Below are 15,975 nucleotides of genomic sequence, written 5' to 3'. Positions count from 1 at the left end.
TTTTATTTTGCATATTTGCTATCAAATGTACAGTTCAGTTTTAGAAGTGGTTTAACAACTGAAAATGGTATAGTCTCTTCTCTCCCAGAGGTACTGCATGGATTAAAGAGAAAGTTTCGAACACTAGGCATCTTTTTTGATTTAACTAAGGCATTTGATTGTGTTGATCACAAAATATTGCTCCAGAAGGTGGACCCTTATGGAATACGGGGAGCAACTCACAATTAGATCACCTCTTACTTTAATAACATACAGCAAAAGGTCATTCTCCACACTGTTCATAATGGCTATAATGTGGGGTCTGAGAGTGGCATGATTAAATTGGAGGGGGGGGGGGGGGGGGGGGTGCCTAAGTGATCAGTGCTGGGGCCACACTTGTGCCTCATTTACATAAGTGATGTGGCCTTTATTATTACAGGTGATTCCAAAATATTTCTGTTTGCTGGTGACACTAGCTTGGAAGTAAAGGATGTTGTGTGCAACAACGGCACTGTTTCAAAGAGCGCATTTCAAGGCATAAGTTCATGGCTTGTAGAAAATAAACTAATGCTAAGTTGCAGTAAGACTCAGTTTTTACAGTTTCTAACACACAATTTCTAGCTGAAAGCAAGGAGAAACTTCAGCCGTAATTTTTCCCAAGGGCATGCAGCTTTACTGTATGGTTAAATGATGATGGTGTCCTCATGGGTAAAATACTCTGGAGGTAAAATACTACCCCATTTGGATCTCCGGGCTGGGACTACTCAGGAGGTCGTCATTATCAGCAGAAACAAAAGTGGCATTCTGCAAATCGTAGCATGGAATGTCAGATCGCTTCATCGGGCACGTATGTTAGAAAATTTAAAAAAGGAAACAGATAGGTTAAAGTTAGATATAGTGGGAATTCGTGAAATTCAGTGGCAGGAGGAAAAAGACTTCTGGTCAGGTGAATACATGGTTATAAATACAAAATCAAATAAGAGAATGCAGGAGTTGGTTTAATAACGAATAAAAAAACAGGACTGCATACAAACAGGATAGAGAATGCATTATCGTAGCCAAGATAGACACACAGCCCAAGCCTACCACAGCAATAGAAGTTTATGTGTCAACTAGCTCCGCAGATGAAGAGATTGAAGAAATGTATGATGCAATAAAATAAATTATTCAAATAGTTATGGTAGATGAAAATTTAATATTCATGGGGGACTGGAATTCGATAGTAGGAAAAGGAAAATTAGTAGGCGAACATGGACTAGGGATAAGGAATGAAGAGGTAGCAACCTGGTAAAATTTTGTGCAAAGCATAACTTAATCATAGCTAACACTTTGTTTAAGAATCATGAAAGAAGGCTACATACAAGGAAGAGGCCTGGAGACACTGGAAGGTTTCAGATACATCATATAACGGTAAGACAGAGATTTAGGAACCAGATTTTAAATTGTAAGACATTCCCAGGGGCACATGTGGACTCTGACCATAATCTATTGGTTATGAACTGTAGATTAAAAGTAAAGAAACTGCAAAATGGTGGGAATTTAAGGAGATAAGATCTGGATAAACTGAAAGAACCAGAGGTTGTAGAGAGCTTCAGAGAGAGCATTACGGAACGATTGACAAGAATGGAGGAAAGAAATACAGTAGAAGAAGAATGGGTAGCTTTGAGAGAGGAAATAGTGAAGGCAGCAGAGGATCAACTAGATAAAAAAAAAAGAGGGCTAGTAGAAATCCTTGGGTAACAGAAGAGATATTGATTTTAATTGATGAAAGGAGAAAATATAAAAATGCAGTAAATGAAGCAGGCAAAAAGGAATACAAAAGTCTCAAAAATGAGATTGTCAGGAAGAGCAAAATGACAAAGCAGGCATGGCTAGAGGACAAATGAAGGGTGTGGAAGTATGTATCATTAGGGGCAAGACAGATACAGGAAAATTAAAGAGACCTTTGGAGAAAAGAGGACCACCAGTGTGAATATCGAGAGCTCAGATGGAAAGCCAGTTCTAAACGAAGAAAGGAAGGCAGAAAGGTGGAAGGAGTATATAGAGGGCCTATACAAGGGCGAAGTACTTGAGGGCAAAATGGAAGAGAAGGAAGGTGAAGATGAAATAGGAGATATGATACTGCTTGAAGAATTTGACAGACGAATGGAAAAACTGGGAGAAGCTGACCTCGCGGAAGATCTCTTTGGATTCCACAAAAATCTTGGAACACACAAGGCAATACTGACCATACGACTTATCTTAGAAGATAGATTAAGGAAAGGTAAACCTACATTTCTAGCATTTGTGGACTTAGAGAAAGCTTTTGACATTGTTGACTGGAATACTCTCTTTCAAATTCTGAAGGTGACAGTGATAAAATGCAGGGAGCAAAAGGCTATTTACGATCTGTACAGGAACCAGATGGTAGTTATAAGAGCCGAGGGGGCATGAAAGGAAAGCAGTGGTTGAGAAGGGAGTAAGACAGGGTTTTAGCCTATCCCCGATGTTATTCAATCTGTATACTGAGCAAGCAGTAAAGGAAAGGAAAGAAAAATTTGGAGTAGGAATTAAAATCCATGGAGAAGAAATAAAAACTTTGAGGTTTGCTGATGGTATTGTAATTCTGTCAGAGACAGCAAATGACCTGGAGGAGCAGTTGAATCAAATGGATGGTGTCTCGAAAGGAGGATATAAGATGTACAACAACAAAAGCAAAACTGGGATAATGGAATGTAGTCTAATTAAATCAGGTGATGCTGAAGGAATTACATTAGAAAATGACAATTAGTAGATGAGTTTTACTATTTGGGGAGCAAAATAACTTGATGATCGTCGAAGTAGTAAAATTTAGACTGGCTATGGCAAGGAAAGCATTTCTGAAGAAGAGAAATTTGTTAACATTGAGTATAGATTTGAGTGTCATGAAGTCTTTTCTGGAAGTGTTTATAGGGAGTGTAACATGTATGGAAGCGAAACATGGATGATAAATAGTTCAGACAAGAAGAGAATAGAAGCTTTCGAAATGTGGTGCTACAGAAGAATGCTGAAGATTACATGGCTAGATCACATAACTAATGAGGAGGTACTGAATACAATTGGGAAAAGAGGAATTTGTGGCACAACCTGACTAAAAGACGGGATCAGTTGATAGAACATGTTCTGAGGCATCAAGAGATCACCAGTTTTGTATTGGAGGGAAGTGTGGAGGGTAAAAATTGTCGAGGGAGATCAAGAGGTGATTACACTATAATTCAACAAAACCTGTCATTTTAATTTCACAGAATGGGCGTATGATTAGTGAAACTGAACAATTCAAATTTCTAGGTATTCAGATAGATAGTAAACTATCATGTAAAGTCCACATTCAGGATCTTGTTCAAAGACTTAATCCGGTCATTTTTACTATTTGAACAAAATATCTGGAGTGATGGTTCTACACGAAAAGTAATTTACCCTGCTTATGTTCATTTGATTATGATGTATGGTATTATATCTTAGGGTAACTCTTTCCTACTGTCAAAGAATATTTTTGGCCCTGAAACAGGTGGTTCGGGCAATATCGGTAAGCGGTGTAAGTTTGTGAACCTCTTATCCACCCCTATTCCTTAGTCTGTGTATTCTGACATTGGCCTTTCAATATTTATATTTTTTGTCTTTTATTGTTACACAAACAGCTTATTCCCAAGAATTAGCAGCTTTCACTCAGTTAATGCTAGGCAGAATTCCAGACTGCATTTGGATTGCACTTCCTTGACTCTTGCGCAGAAAGGAGTGCAGTATATTGCTGCATCCATTTTCAATAAGCTACCACAAGAATAGGAATACAAACGTCTCAAAAATGAGATTGACAGAAAGCGCAAAATGGCTAAGCAGGGATGGCTAGAGGACAAATGTAAGGATGTAGAGGCTTATCGCACTAGGGGTAAGATAGATACTGCCTACAGGAAAATTAAAGAGACTTTTGGAGAAAAGAGAGCCACTTGTATGAATATCAAGAGCTCAAATGGAAACCCAGCTCTAAGCAAAGAAGGGAAAGCAGAAAGGTGGAAGGAGTATATAGAGGGTCTATACAAGGGTGATGTACTTCAGGACAATATTATGGAAATGGAAGAGGATGTAGATGAAGATGAAATGGGAGATACGATACTGCGTGTAGAGTTTGACAGAGCACTGAAAGACCTGAGTCGAAACAAGGCCCCGGGAGTAGACAACATTCCATTAGAACTACTGACAGCCTTGGGAGAGCCAGTCCTGACAAAACTCTACCATCTGGTGAGCAAGATATACAAAACAGCAGAAATACTCTCAGACTTCAAGAAGAATATAATAATTCCAATCCCAAAGAAAGCAGGTGTTGACAGATGTGAAAATTACAGAACTATCAGTTTAATAAGTCACGGCTGCAAAATACTAACATGAATTCTTTACAGACGAATGGAAAAACTGGTAGAAGCCAACCTTGAGGAAGATCAGTTTGGATTCCGCAGAAATGTTGGAACACGTGAGGCAATACTGACCCTACGACTTATCTTAGAAAATAGATTAAGGAAAGGTAAACCTACGTTTCTAGCATTTGTAGACTTAGAGAAAGCTTTTGACGATTTGGACTGGAATATTCTCTTTCAAATTCTAAAGATGACAAGGGTAAAATCCAGGGAGCGAAAGGCTATTTACAATTTGTACAGCAACCAGATGGCAGTTATAAGAGTCGAGAGGCATGAAAGGGAAGCAGCGGTTGGGAAGGGAGTGAGACAGGGTTGTAGCCTGTCTCCGAAGTTATTCAATCTGTATATTGAGCAAGCAGTAAAGGAGACAAAAGAAAAATTTGGAGTAGGTGTTAAAATCCATGGAGAAGAAATAAAAACTTTGAGGTTCGCCAATGACATTGTAATTCTGTCAGAGACAGCAAAGGATTTGGAAGAGCAGTTGAACGGAATGGACAGTGTCTTGAAAGGAGGATATAAGATGAACATCAACAAAAGCAAAACGAGAATAATGAAATGTAGTCGAATTAAGTCGGGTGATGCTGAGGGAATTCGATTAGGAAATGAGACACTTAAAGTAGTAAAGGAGTTGTGCTATTTGGGGAGCAAAATAACTGATGATGGTCGAAGTAGAGAGGATATAAAATGTAGACTGGCAATGGCAGGGAAAGCATTTCTGAAGAAAAGAAATTTGTTAACATCGGGTATAGATTTAAGTGTCAGGAAGTCGTTTCTCAAAGTATTTGTATGGAGTGTAGCCATGTATGGAAGTGAAACATGGACAATAAATAGTTTGGACAAGAAGAGAATAGAAGCTTTAGAAATGTGGTGCTACAGAAGAATGCTGAAGATTAGATGGGTAGATCACGTAACTAATGAGGACGTATTGAATAGAATTGGGGAGACGAGGAGTTTGTGGCACAACTTGACTAGAAGAAGGGACCGGTTGGTAGGACATGATCTGAGGCATCAAGGGATCACCAATTTAGCATTGGAAGGCAGCGTGGTGGGTAAAAATCGTAGAGGGAGACCAAGAGATGAATACACTAAGCAGATTCAGAAGGCTGTAGGTTGCAGTAAGTACTGGGAGATGAAGAAGCTTGCACAGGATAGAGTAGCATGGAGAGCTGCATCAAACTAGTCTCAGGACTGAAGACAACAACAACAACAACAACAACAAGAATTCAAAAATCTTATCAGTAATCCACACACTTTCAAATCGAAACTGAAAAGTTTCCTCGTGCATTATTGCTATTCTGTTGAGGAGTTCCTTGAAAAATTAAGCTGATTCCTGTGTTATATTGTTGATTGTGTTTATATAAACTTGTGGCTTGTCTTTTTTGGGTTCGTGAACATTTTATTTTATCTGTTATTACTTTTATGTTGTAATTTCATGTACTGACACTTTCCATTACCTTGGAGATTTGCTCCTCAATTTGGTCCTCTGGAACTAGACGTGTAAAATAATAAAAACTAACATGTTACCTTAGATGTAGAGTCATTGTCCAATGTAGTAGTAGTTTCGCGTTTGCCTACCGGGGAGGTGTGTTGGGACCACTGCTGTTTAGGTTGTATATGGTCATTCCACGTCAAGGGAGCTAAAGATCTCGACTCGACCATCTTCTAATCTAATGTAATTTAGTGGGAGAGTTCTATACGGTCTTTGATGGTTATATATCAAATTTCAGTTCAGTATCTTCAGTAGTTGAACTTTTAGGGGCTTTTCAAAAGAGGCTACTCACATTTGCATCACGCACGAAGGTGCAAATTTGATATGTGTGCTAGGCTTTTTTTAAAAATTTCTTGCTAACAGTTGGTCATTTGTTTTAATATACAAAGACAACTTTTTATGTTGAATCACAACATGGCAAAAAATTAGGCATTTAGTCATGCCTAAATATAGATACAGGCCTCTAAAGTAGCTAAAAAATGTGTCCCACAATTCTGAGAGCCTATGTTTGACCACGCACTGCTAATTTTCATATGAAACAATCACACCAAAACTTCAGATGGTTATTCCCACTGATGATGTCTATGTATGGACCAAATTTAATTAACATGGGATGCCTAGATGAAAATATATGCATCAGTAAATTTGGCCAAAATTTGCTAAGTGCAAATTTTGGCTTTTTTGTTGGGGGGAGGGGGGGTTGTAATATTTCAATTATCTTGTTCAATCCTTTTTGTTTGCCACAGCTGAAACGAGAACACTTTAAACTTTCAAAGCTAAATCATTTAATTTCTGGATCTTGCATTTTGATGAGTGAGAGTACCTTTCAAAAGTTATTATTTTAGCAGTAATTAATTTTTTATTTGAGTATGTAAATTAGTTTCAAACGTTAATTTAACACATGTCATATAAACAAGTACAATACACAACAAAGTAAATTTGCAAAACAAAATACTAAACAGTCAGTTCCATTTTTTGGATAACAGTTCTACAATTTTTGTAAAGGACAGATTGTGGATAGATGTATTGTCTTGATGATGATGATGATGATGCTTCTTAAATCTCGAAAATATGTTGCTCATGAGTCTAGCACGTGCCTTCAGCAGTTGGCCTGGGGAAGGAACATGCAGAACCATGTGGGTGCATAAAGCTGATGAGGAAGGAGTAGGTGTTTCTGCTTGTGAATCTTCTCCTCCTTCAACAGTCTTACTGCAACACAGTCCTTTTTGCCTGGGCATAAACGAGTGAGGACGTTTTGGTTTACTTCACCATTGAACGTTTTTCCTTTCTGATTCGCAGGTGTTGCCAAAATCCCCCTTTCTATCCCTAGTTGCCTGGCCTTCTTCGCCACTGTGGTTGAAAGAGCGAAATCTTTAGCAGTTTTTTTGAATAGTTTAGCTATTTGCAGATAGGGTCAAAATTTGAACTTCACTGCAATTGCTTGAAGTCTGGAGCTTAATTTTAAGTTCTTCAATTAAGCTGTCCATATATTTACCTTTTTGGCACTCCTGCATTTGTATGTGAGCAATATCTAATTGGCTCCCACCAGCAGCTGGGGCAATTAGCTTAGTAATGCTGCCTTCAGCTTTCAGAACTTTGCACGTGAAATATCCTATTGAACCCTTTTAGCTGATCCATTGAAGTGTTAATGGTTATTCTCCAAGTGACAATAATGACTGTTAGCTGCAAAACAAGCATCAAAGATATGGATGTCTTCTGGATGGTGATTCTTGTTTATCTTGGTGGGGTGATTCTTTTTGGGCCACTTCATATCTACATCATCATCATCATCATCATCATCATCATCATCATCATCATTTAAGACTGATTATGTCTTTCAGCGTTCAGTCTGGAGCATAGCCCCCCTTATACAGTTCCTCCACGATCCCCTATTCAGTGCTAACATTGGTGCCTCTTCTGATGTTAAACCTATTACTTCAAAATTATTCTTAACCGAATCCAGGTACCTTCTCCTCGGTCTGCCCCGACTCCTCCTACCCTCTACTGCTGAATCCATGAGTCTCTTGGGTAACCTTGCTTCTCCCATGCGTGTAACATGACCCCACCATCTAAGCCTGTTCGCCCTGACTGCTACATCCATAGAGTTCATTCCCAGTTTTTCTTTGATTTCCTCATTGTGGACACCCTCCTGCCATTGTTCCCATCTACTAGTACATGCAATCATCCTAGCTACTTTCATATCCATAACCTCAATCTTGTTGATAAGGTAACCTGAATCCACCCAGCTTTCGCTCCCATACAACAAAGTTGGTCGAAAGATTGAACGGTGCACAGATAACTTAGTCTTGGTACTGACTTCCTTCTTGCAGAAGAGAGTAGATCGTAGCTGAGCGCTCACTGCACTAGCTTTGCTACATCTCGCTTCCAGTTCTTTCACTATGTTGCCATCCTGTGAGAATATGCATCCTAAGTACTTGAAACCGTCCACCTGTTCTAACTTTGTTCCTCCTATTTGGCATTCCATCCGTTTATATTTCTTTCCCACTGACATTACTTTCGTTTTGGAGATGCTAATCTTCATACCATAGTCCTTACATTTCTGATCTAGCTCTGAAATATTACTTTGCAAACTTTCAATCGAATCTGCCATCACAACTAAGTCATCCGCATATGCAAGGCTGCTTATTTTGTGTTCACATATCTTAATCTCACCCAGCCAGTCTATTGTTTTCAACATATGATCCATAAATAATATGAACAACAGTGGAGACAGGTTGCAGCCTTGTCTTACCCCTGAAACTACTCTGAACCATGAACTCAATTTACCGTCAACTCTAACTGCTGCCTGACTATCCATGTAAAGACCTTTAATTGCTTGCAAAAGTTTGCCTCCTATTCCATAATCTTGTAGAACAGACAATAACTTCCTCCTAGGAACCCGGTCATATGCCTTTTCTAGATCTATAAAGCATAGGTACAATTCCCTGTTCCACTCATAACACTTCTCCATTATTTGCCGTAAGCTAAAGATCTGGTCCTGACAACTTCTAAGAGTCCTAAACCCACACTGATTTTCATCCAATTGGTCCTCAACTAATACTCGCACTTTCCTTTCAACAATACCTGAGAAGATTTTACCCTCAATGCTGATTAAAGAGATACCTCTGTAGTTGTTACAATCTTTTCTGTTTCCATGTTTAAAGATTGGTGTGATTACTGCTTTTGTCCAGTCTGATGGAACCTGTCCCGACTCCCAGGCCATTTCAATTATCCTGTGTAGCCATTTAAGACCTGACATTCCACTGTACTTGATGAGTTCCGACAATTTCATCCACCCCAGCCGCTTTATTGCACTGCAATCTATTGACCATTTTTTCCACTTCCTCAAATGTGATCCTATTTCCATCATCATTCCTATCCCATTCTACCTCAAAATCTGAAACATTACTGATCGCATTTTCACCTACATAGAGCAACTCTTCAAAATATTCCCTCCATCTGCCCAAGGCATCCACAGGATTCACCAGCAGTTTTCCTGACCTGTCCAAAATACTTGTCATTTCCTTCTTACCTCCCTTTCGAAGACTGCTAATTACACTCCAGAATGGTTTTCCAGCAGCTTGACCCATAGTCTCCAACCTGTTTCCAAAGTCTTCCCATGATTTCTTCTTGGATGCTGCAATTATCTGTTTGGCTTTGTTTCTTTCTTCAACATAACTTTTTCTGTCTACCTGGGTTCTGGTATGTAGCCATTCTTGATACGCCTTCTTTTTCCTTTTACAGGCTGCCTTGACTGTGTCATTCCACCAAGCTGTTTGCTTCATACTACTTTTACACACACTACTGTTCCAAGACATTCTTTAGCCACTTCTAGTACTGTGTCCCTGTACCTTGTCCATTCCTTTTCCAATGACTGTAATTGACTACATTCAACTAACTGGTACCTTTCTGAGATCGCTGTTATGTACTTGTGCCTGATTTCCTTATCCTGAAGTTTCTCCACTCTTATCCTCCTACATATGGACCTGACCTCCTGCACTTTCGGCCTCACAATCCCAATTTCACTGCAGATTAAATAATGATCAGTGTCATCAAAGAATCCCCTGAATACACATGTGTCCCTCGCAGCCTTCCTGAATTCCTGATCTGTTATTATATAGTCAATGACAGATCTGGTTCCCCTGCCTTCCCAAGTATACCGGTGAATGTTCTTATGTTTAAAAAAGGAGTTTGTGATTACTAAGCCCATACTGGCACAGAAATCCAAGAGTTGTTTCCCATTCCTGTTGGCCTCCATATCCTCTCCAAATTTACCCATAAACTTTTCATACCCTTCATGTCTACATTTGTTACAAATTTTCTAATCAGGTTTAAAAACTTCATTAGTAAGTAACTTCAACCTATCACACATTGCAATGGTTACTGGTGTTAAAGCCTTCTTGGTTATGTGTATTTCTTTAGCAAATGTATTGCAGCAAGTCTTGTGCAAGATTGAAATTTTGTCATCAAGAAGACACTATGGTATGAACAAATTGATGTAGTTTATCTTCAGTAAAATCAAGCCCAGACCTATGTCACAGAAGCTCCTTGTACACTGGTGACATTTCCTTAAGTGGTTGTAGTTGACTTTTACCGTAATTGAATGGTGATGACTTATGACAGTCAGCTTCATCTGCTCCACCAAAGTAGAAGGTTGCAAGGGGGCTCTTGGTTTATCTTATTTGGCACATGATGTCATATTTTCATTTCACTGCTTGCAGAAAAAAAGTTTTTCCAACAAGAAGTAGCAAGTTACATGAGCTATGTAACACTGAGTCACACACCTTTTTCAGCATATTACAATATTTCACATGATATAAATATTTTTAGAAATCTGTAACTCTGTCATTTGAATGCCAACCTAATATGTATTTTCTGTGATAAAAACCATATCGATTCTCCTAATAGTTTGAGGACACTTCTGACGTAAAATGCACATTAGGAATAGGAAGCCCAAATTTGTAACGTAAGTCACAACATAAATTACATTCTTGTTCTTTAATTTTAATGCTCTTCCCTGCTTCAATACCACTTCAAGATCTTTCCCTGAATAACACAATTTATAATGATGATTTACAAAAGAAAATATGGGTTTATAGATTAATAACAAGTCAACATAATAAAACACTGATTTCAAAATTTAATGTGAGTCACCATGGAATCTCCCACCTATATATGCACCAACATACATTACAGGGTTAAAACATTCTGAAGCAACACTGCATTCCATTATGATCTTCTAGATCTTATAATGTTAAGACGATTTTATGAGTTTTTATTATATTTGTATTCCATATTGTAAAATAATATAAAAATATTTCTTATTAACATAGTTACAGTCCCTAAACCACAGGTAAATCTTATACTACTGACAGACACTACAATTTATACATATTTTGACATAGGCCTACAACTTCAAATTGTTTTAATTTTTTTCTGTTTATCGATAATCCATTTTCCCTACTTTTGATAGGTACACTTACTAATCAAAATGTAAGATCCAGAAATTAATTACTGTAGCTCTGAAAGCTTATAGCAGCACCTTTCAATCTCTGTGTGTGTGTGTGTGTGTGTGTGTGTGTGTGTGTGTGTGTGTGTGTGTGTGTGTGTGTGTGTAAGGGGGGAGGGGGGGAAGAGGATTGAACAAGACAGCAGAGATATTACCTCCCAAAAGTATCCTAAAATTTGTGTGTAGAAAATTTTGTGGCCGAATTTGCAGAAGCATATCTTTTCCCTCTAGCCATTCAACGTCAATTAAATCTGGCCCATATATAGATATCATAGATAGAAATAACCCTCTGAAGTTTTGCTGTGATTGTTTCATATTAACAGAAGCAGTGTTCGGTCAAACATAGGTTCCCCGAATTGTGCAACGATTGATTTTTATAGCCACTTTAGAGGTTTGTATTTATTTTTAGATATTACTAACTCCCCAATCTTTGCCATGGTGTGATTCAGCATCAAATGTTGTCAATGTATATTAAAGCAAATCACCAAATGTTTCCTAGAGCTTTTATAACTGCCTAGCAAACATGGCACTTTTGCACCTTTGTACTTGATGCCAAGGTGGGTAGCCTCTCTTTAAAAATCTCTAAAAATTAGAACACTGAACATGCTGAACTGAAATTTGATATGTATGCATCAAAGACCATATAGAAGTTCACACATTTGGAGGTGGTCACTTGGGGACCTTTCTAATATTGGCCCATTTGACGTGGAATGACCCGTATTGATGAAGTCGTGGAGAATATTAATAGTAACCTCAGGCTTTTGCCAATTACACTGACTTTTGCAGATGATGCAATTATTTATAATGAAGTATTGCCCGGAAGAAGCTGTATAAATATTCTGTCAGATCTTGATAAGACTTCGAAGTGGTGCAAAAGGTTGGCAACTTGCTTTGTGCATTCAGTAACGTAAAATTGTGCACTTCATGAAATGAAGAACATATAAAATCTATGAGCTGCAGTTGGAATTGGCCAACTCGTACAAATACCTTGGCAAAACCCTTTGTAAGGGTATGAAATGAAATGATCAAACAAGCTCAGTCATGCATACAGTAGGTGGCAAATTTCAGTTTGTTGATAGAATACTGGGGAAATGCACTAAGTCCTCGAAGGAGACTGCTTACAAATCACTTGTGTGACCCAGTCTAGAAAATCGCTCAGGGGTGTGTGTGTGTGTGTGTGTGTGTGTGTGTGTGTGTGTGTGTGTGTGTGTGTTTGTGTATGACCCATACACAATAGAACAGGGGATAGTGAACATGTACAGAGAATGGCAGCACAAGTGATCAGAGGTTTGTTTGACCTGTGGGAGAGTCACACAGGTGCTGAAGAAGCTCAAGTGACAAACTCTAAAATTTACAAGTAAATGATACTGAGAAAGCCTAATTACAAAGTTTAAAGAAGTGGCTGTAATTAATGACTCAAGCAATATACTACAACCACCTATATATCACTCACACAGGGATCATGGGGACATGATTAATTCTAGCGCACACAGACGAATTAAACACTCATTCTTCCTGCGATCCGTACGTGAACTGAACAGGAAGAAAACGTATTGACTGGCAGAATAGAATGCACACTCCGCCATGCACTTCAGAGTGGTTTGCAGGGTACAGATATAGGTGTTCATTCCTTGTGTGCACGTTTGATTGTCATTTGATAAAACTATCGTTCACAAATATTTCACTCTCTTTATGTTTGAGATACCCAACAATAAAGAGTGCTGGAAAACTACGTATGCATTTTAACGTTTTTTATTTCATGATTTTATTAATATTGTACCCTATCATTTAAAGACTGGTTTGAAAATGAATGCAAGCTTTTGCAAGAAGGGAAACACGGAAGCGTCCGATCCCACCCGTCTGCTTTGACCCACGACGTCACAAATATGGCGGAAACGACCATAAACCACGATTCCAATAGGGCGCACATAAAGTCGGTACGTACACGTTATAAGGACGAAAATACATCGAAAAACAAACATACACACTTTCCACAAAAAGCCTAATGACACCAACGGGACAAGGGCGGATAATGGGGTGTTTTTGGGTGGGGGGCAAACTAAATATAAACAAATTTAGACACCCACCCCCATACAAAACCACACAAAACGACGAAAAAACCGACTTCAGAAAACTCCCCAATTACCACTAAACACAATATCATCTGGAATCTGACACTTCCCTTGACCTATATAGCTCAACAGCAGCTCCCGATCCCATAAATTAGGATCCAACATTTCCCTTGGCCTATGTAGCTCAAAAACATCTCCCGATACCAATATCAACATACACAGCCACACATTGGTATCGAACAATCCACTTGACCTGCGCACTGTTAATTTTATCCGTCATATCAATTCCTGAACAAAAACAACAATCGATTAATTTGGAAATACAGAAGCGTCCGATCCCGGCCGTCTGCTTTGACCCATGACGTCACAAATATGGCGGAAACAAAAACAAACACACACACTTTCCACAAGAAGCCTAATGACACTAACGGGACAAGCGCGGGAAATGGGGTGTTTTGCGTGGGGGGCAAACTAAATATAAACAAATTTAGACGCCTTGCGTAGCTACAACGTGTAAGTGAAGACAGCCATGCATGAATACCCACCCACCTCCCCAGGGGTCGTAACCCCTGCAACCCATAGAAGATAAAGATGCTTCAGTAGCTGATTACTGTTTTTTGTCTTTTTTTAAAAAAAATCTCACGGGATAGAACGAACAGATCAGAAAGATAAATATAATAAACTAAAACAGAAATTGGAGGAAACAGATAATTAAAATAAGTAATAAGCGTTTTTAAATTTAAAAAAAAAATCTCACGAGATAGAACGAACAGATCAGAAAAGTAAACAAAATATGATAAAACGGAACTGGAGACAGCCACACTCAAACCAAAATTCACTCTGTCATGCCGTCACACACGACAACACCCTTACGTCACGGGTCAAAGCCGACGCGTGGGATCGGACGCTTCTGTCGACCCGCAAGGTAGTAATCGTTAAAATGACTATATGCAACTTAACCACACTGTTGTGGCGAATGGTAAAAGGACGAATCATAAATATGAAATTTTCTCCGATAAGGTTGCCTAGCACGAATACATTCACTTGTAGTGGCATTTACAACATTTAAGTAAACCAATCAAATATGAGGCGTATATTGAGGAGATGCATATTGTCTAACACGGCATTATAAAACCTAATGCTCAGAGACAGATTACAGAAGTTCGACAGTGATGAGGGTGACCAACTAGCCAGTTGTGATCCTTACTTTTGCTCTGTAACATTATTTTGTCAGTAAACTGAGAAATAAACTTCCATTACCATTGAACCAATATGTCATCTGACATATAATCAACGTCATCAGAAGCCATATTAAATGTGGAACTGTGATTATGTTACCACCGCAAAGTAACTCGCACTACACTACCATTTACACACTACCACTGAACAACATTCTCGCCCCTACTCCGCATGGACCATAACAACACCAGACGCACACTAGAGGTGGCAAAAAATAACGTAACTGATAGAAATAACCGGTTACTGAGAAGTAACGGTTACTGCGATAACAATTCCTCTGATTCTGGCAGTTATTTCAATAACTGTTTAGTGTCAACAGTGCCTCGCGCCATCTGTTGACCGAAGATCGTACTGCGCATTTGGAAGGCGTTCTATAGACCATGGAAATAACTGTGAGACTGCGCGCCATCTGTTGATAAGAACTGTGTACTATTTCGTGGGCCTTCGTTACTTTTAGCATAAACAATTAAATAAAGTTAATGTCCGAGCCGTGGCTGATAGGAGCTGCAGTACAGGCATTAACAAGTACGGTCGTTCCCTTAAGCCACCGCCTTACGTGTTAATTTAGCTTGGACGGGTAGTAGAAGGAAAGTTACTTAGGAATTCGAGCGACTATGGAAATAACTGTCAGAGACCTGTATTCTCCTCTGGCAGTTATCGTTATTGGCTCGTAGTTCTAGATCTCTGGTAGTTATCGGGCTACCACCACAGATAACCTGGAAGCTGGTAACGGAATAACTGTGTGCCTAGACGTTCCTGACTCGGTGACTCCAGTTAAAGGTCGTAGTTCCAGGTGATATTTCCAGAGAGGATAGTAACTGGAGCGAACAAATATTTTCGTACTGCTACGGAAATAGCCGCTGGCAATCGCGAATGACAAATAACATGTCAGAAAGTATAACATAATACAGTGGAATATAATAATTATTATCCTCATCATTTGTCAGGAGATTGTCAAAATATGTGAATATATCACAGTAACTGCTAATATTTACAGAATTGGTACACTGACAAAATAAAACACAGTTACGTACTTTTAATAACTTTATCGTACACAGAATACCCGATCTTGACTGTTGCAACCAAGTGCTGTCAAAACTGAAATATAGCAGAATTTTTACCTAAGCTGGTCTATCAGTCTCTGTTATGATATTCATCTACAGAGTAGAAGGAGGGGTCAATGGAAGCGTCTGATTCCACCCGCCTGCTTCGACTAAAGGTGTTGTGGTGTGTGAATGTCATTACGGCACGGTGTTTATG

At 38.9% G+C, this 15,975-nt stretch overlaps 1 protein-coding gene across 5 annotated transcripts in view; it reads right to left on the bottom strand.

The window, feature by feature from the left end:
* The window catches only part of LOC126162052 (G patch domain-containing protein 11), a 158,966-nt gene extending 144,053 nt beyond the window's left edge, over positions 1 to 14,913 (bottom strand). For all 5 annotated transcript variants that reach the window (XR_007534991.1, XR_007534992.1, XR_007534990.1 and 2 more), the window contains exon 1: positions 14,737 to 14,913. Coding sequence is in view for 1 of the 5 variants with exons in the window: in XM_049918297.1 (XP_049774254.1) it covers positions 14,737 to 14,786 (50 nt within the window). In the remaining 4 variants the exon portion in view is untranslated. The remainder of the gene's footprint in view (positions 1 to 14,736) is intronic.
* Between the last annotated feature and the right edge of the window lie 1,062 nt (positions 14,914 to 15,975).

This window comes from Schistocerca cancellata, chromosome 2 (genome assembly GCF_023864275.1).
Source record: "Schistocerca cancellata isolate TAMUIC-IGC-003103 chromosome 2, iqSchCanc2.1, whole genome shotgun sequence".
Classification (NCBI taxonomy): Eukaryota; Metazoa; Arthropoda; class Insecta; order Orthoptera; family Acrididae; genus Schistocerca; species Schistocerca cancellata.
Note: the sequence above shows the minus strand (reverse complement) of the source record. Positions and strands in the feature narration are given on the sequence as shown.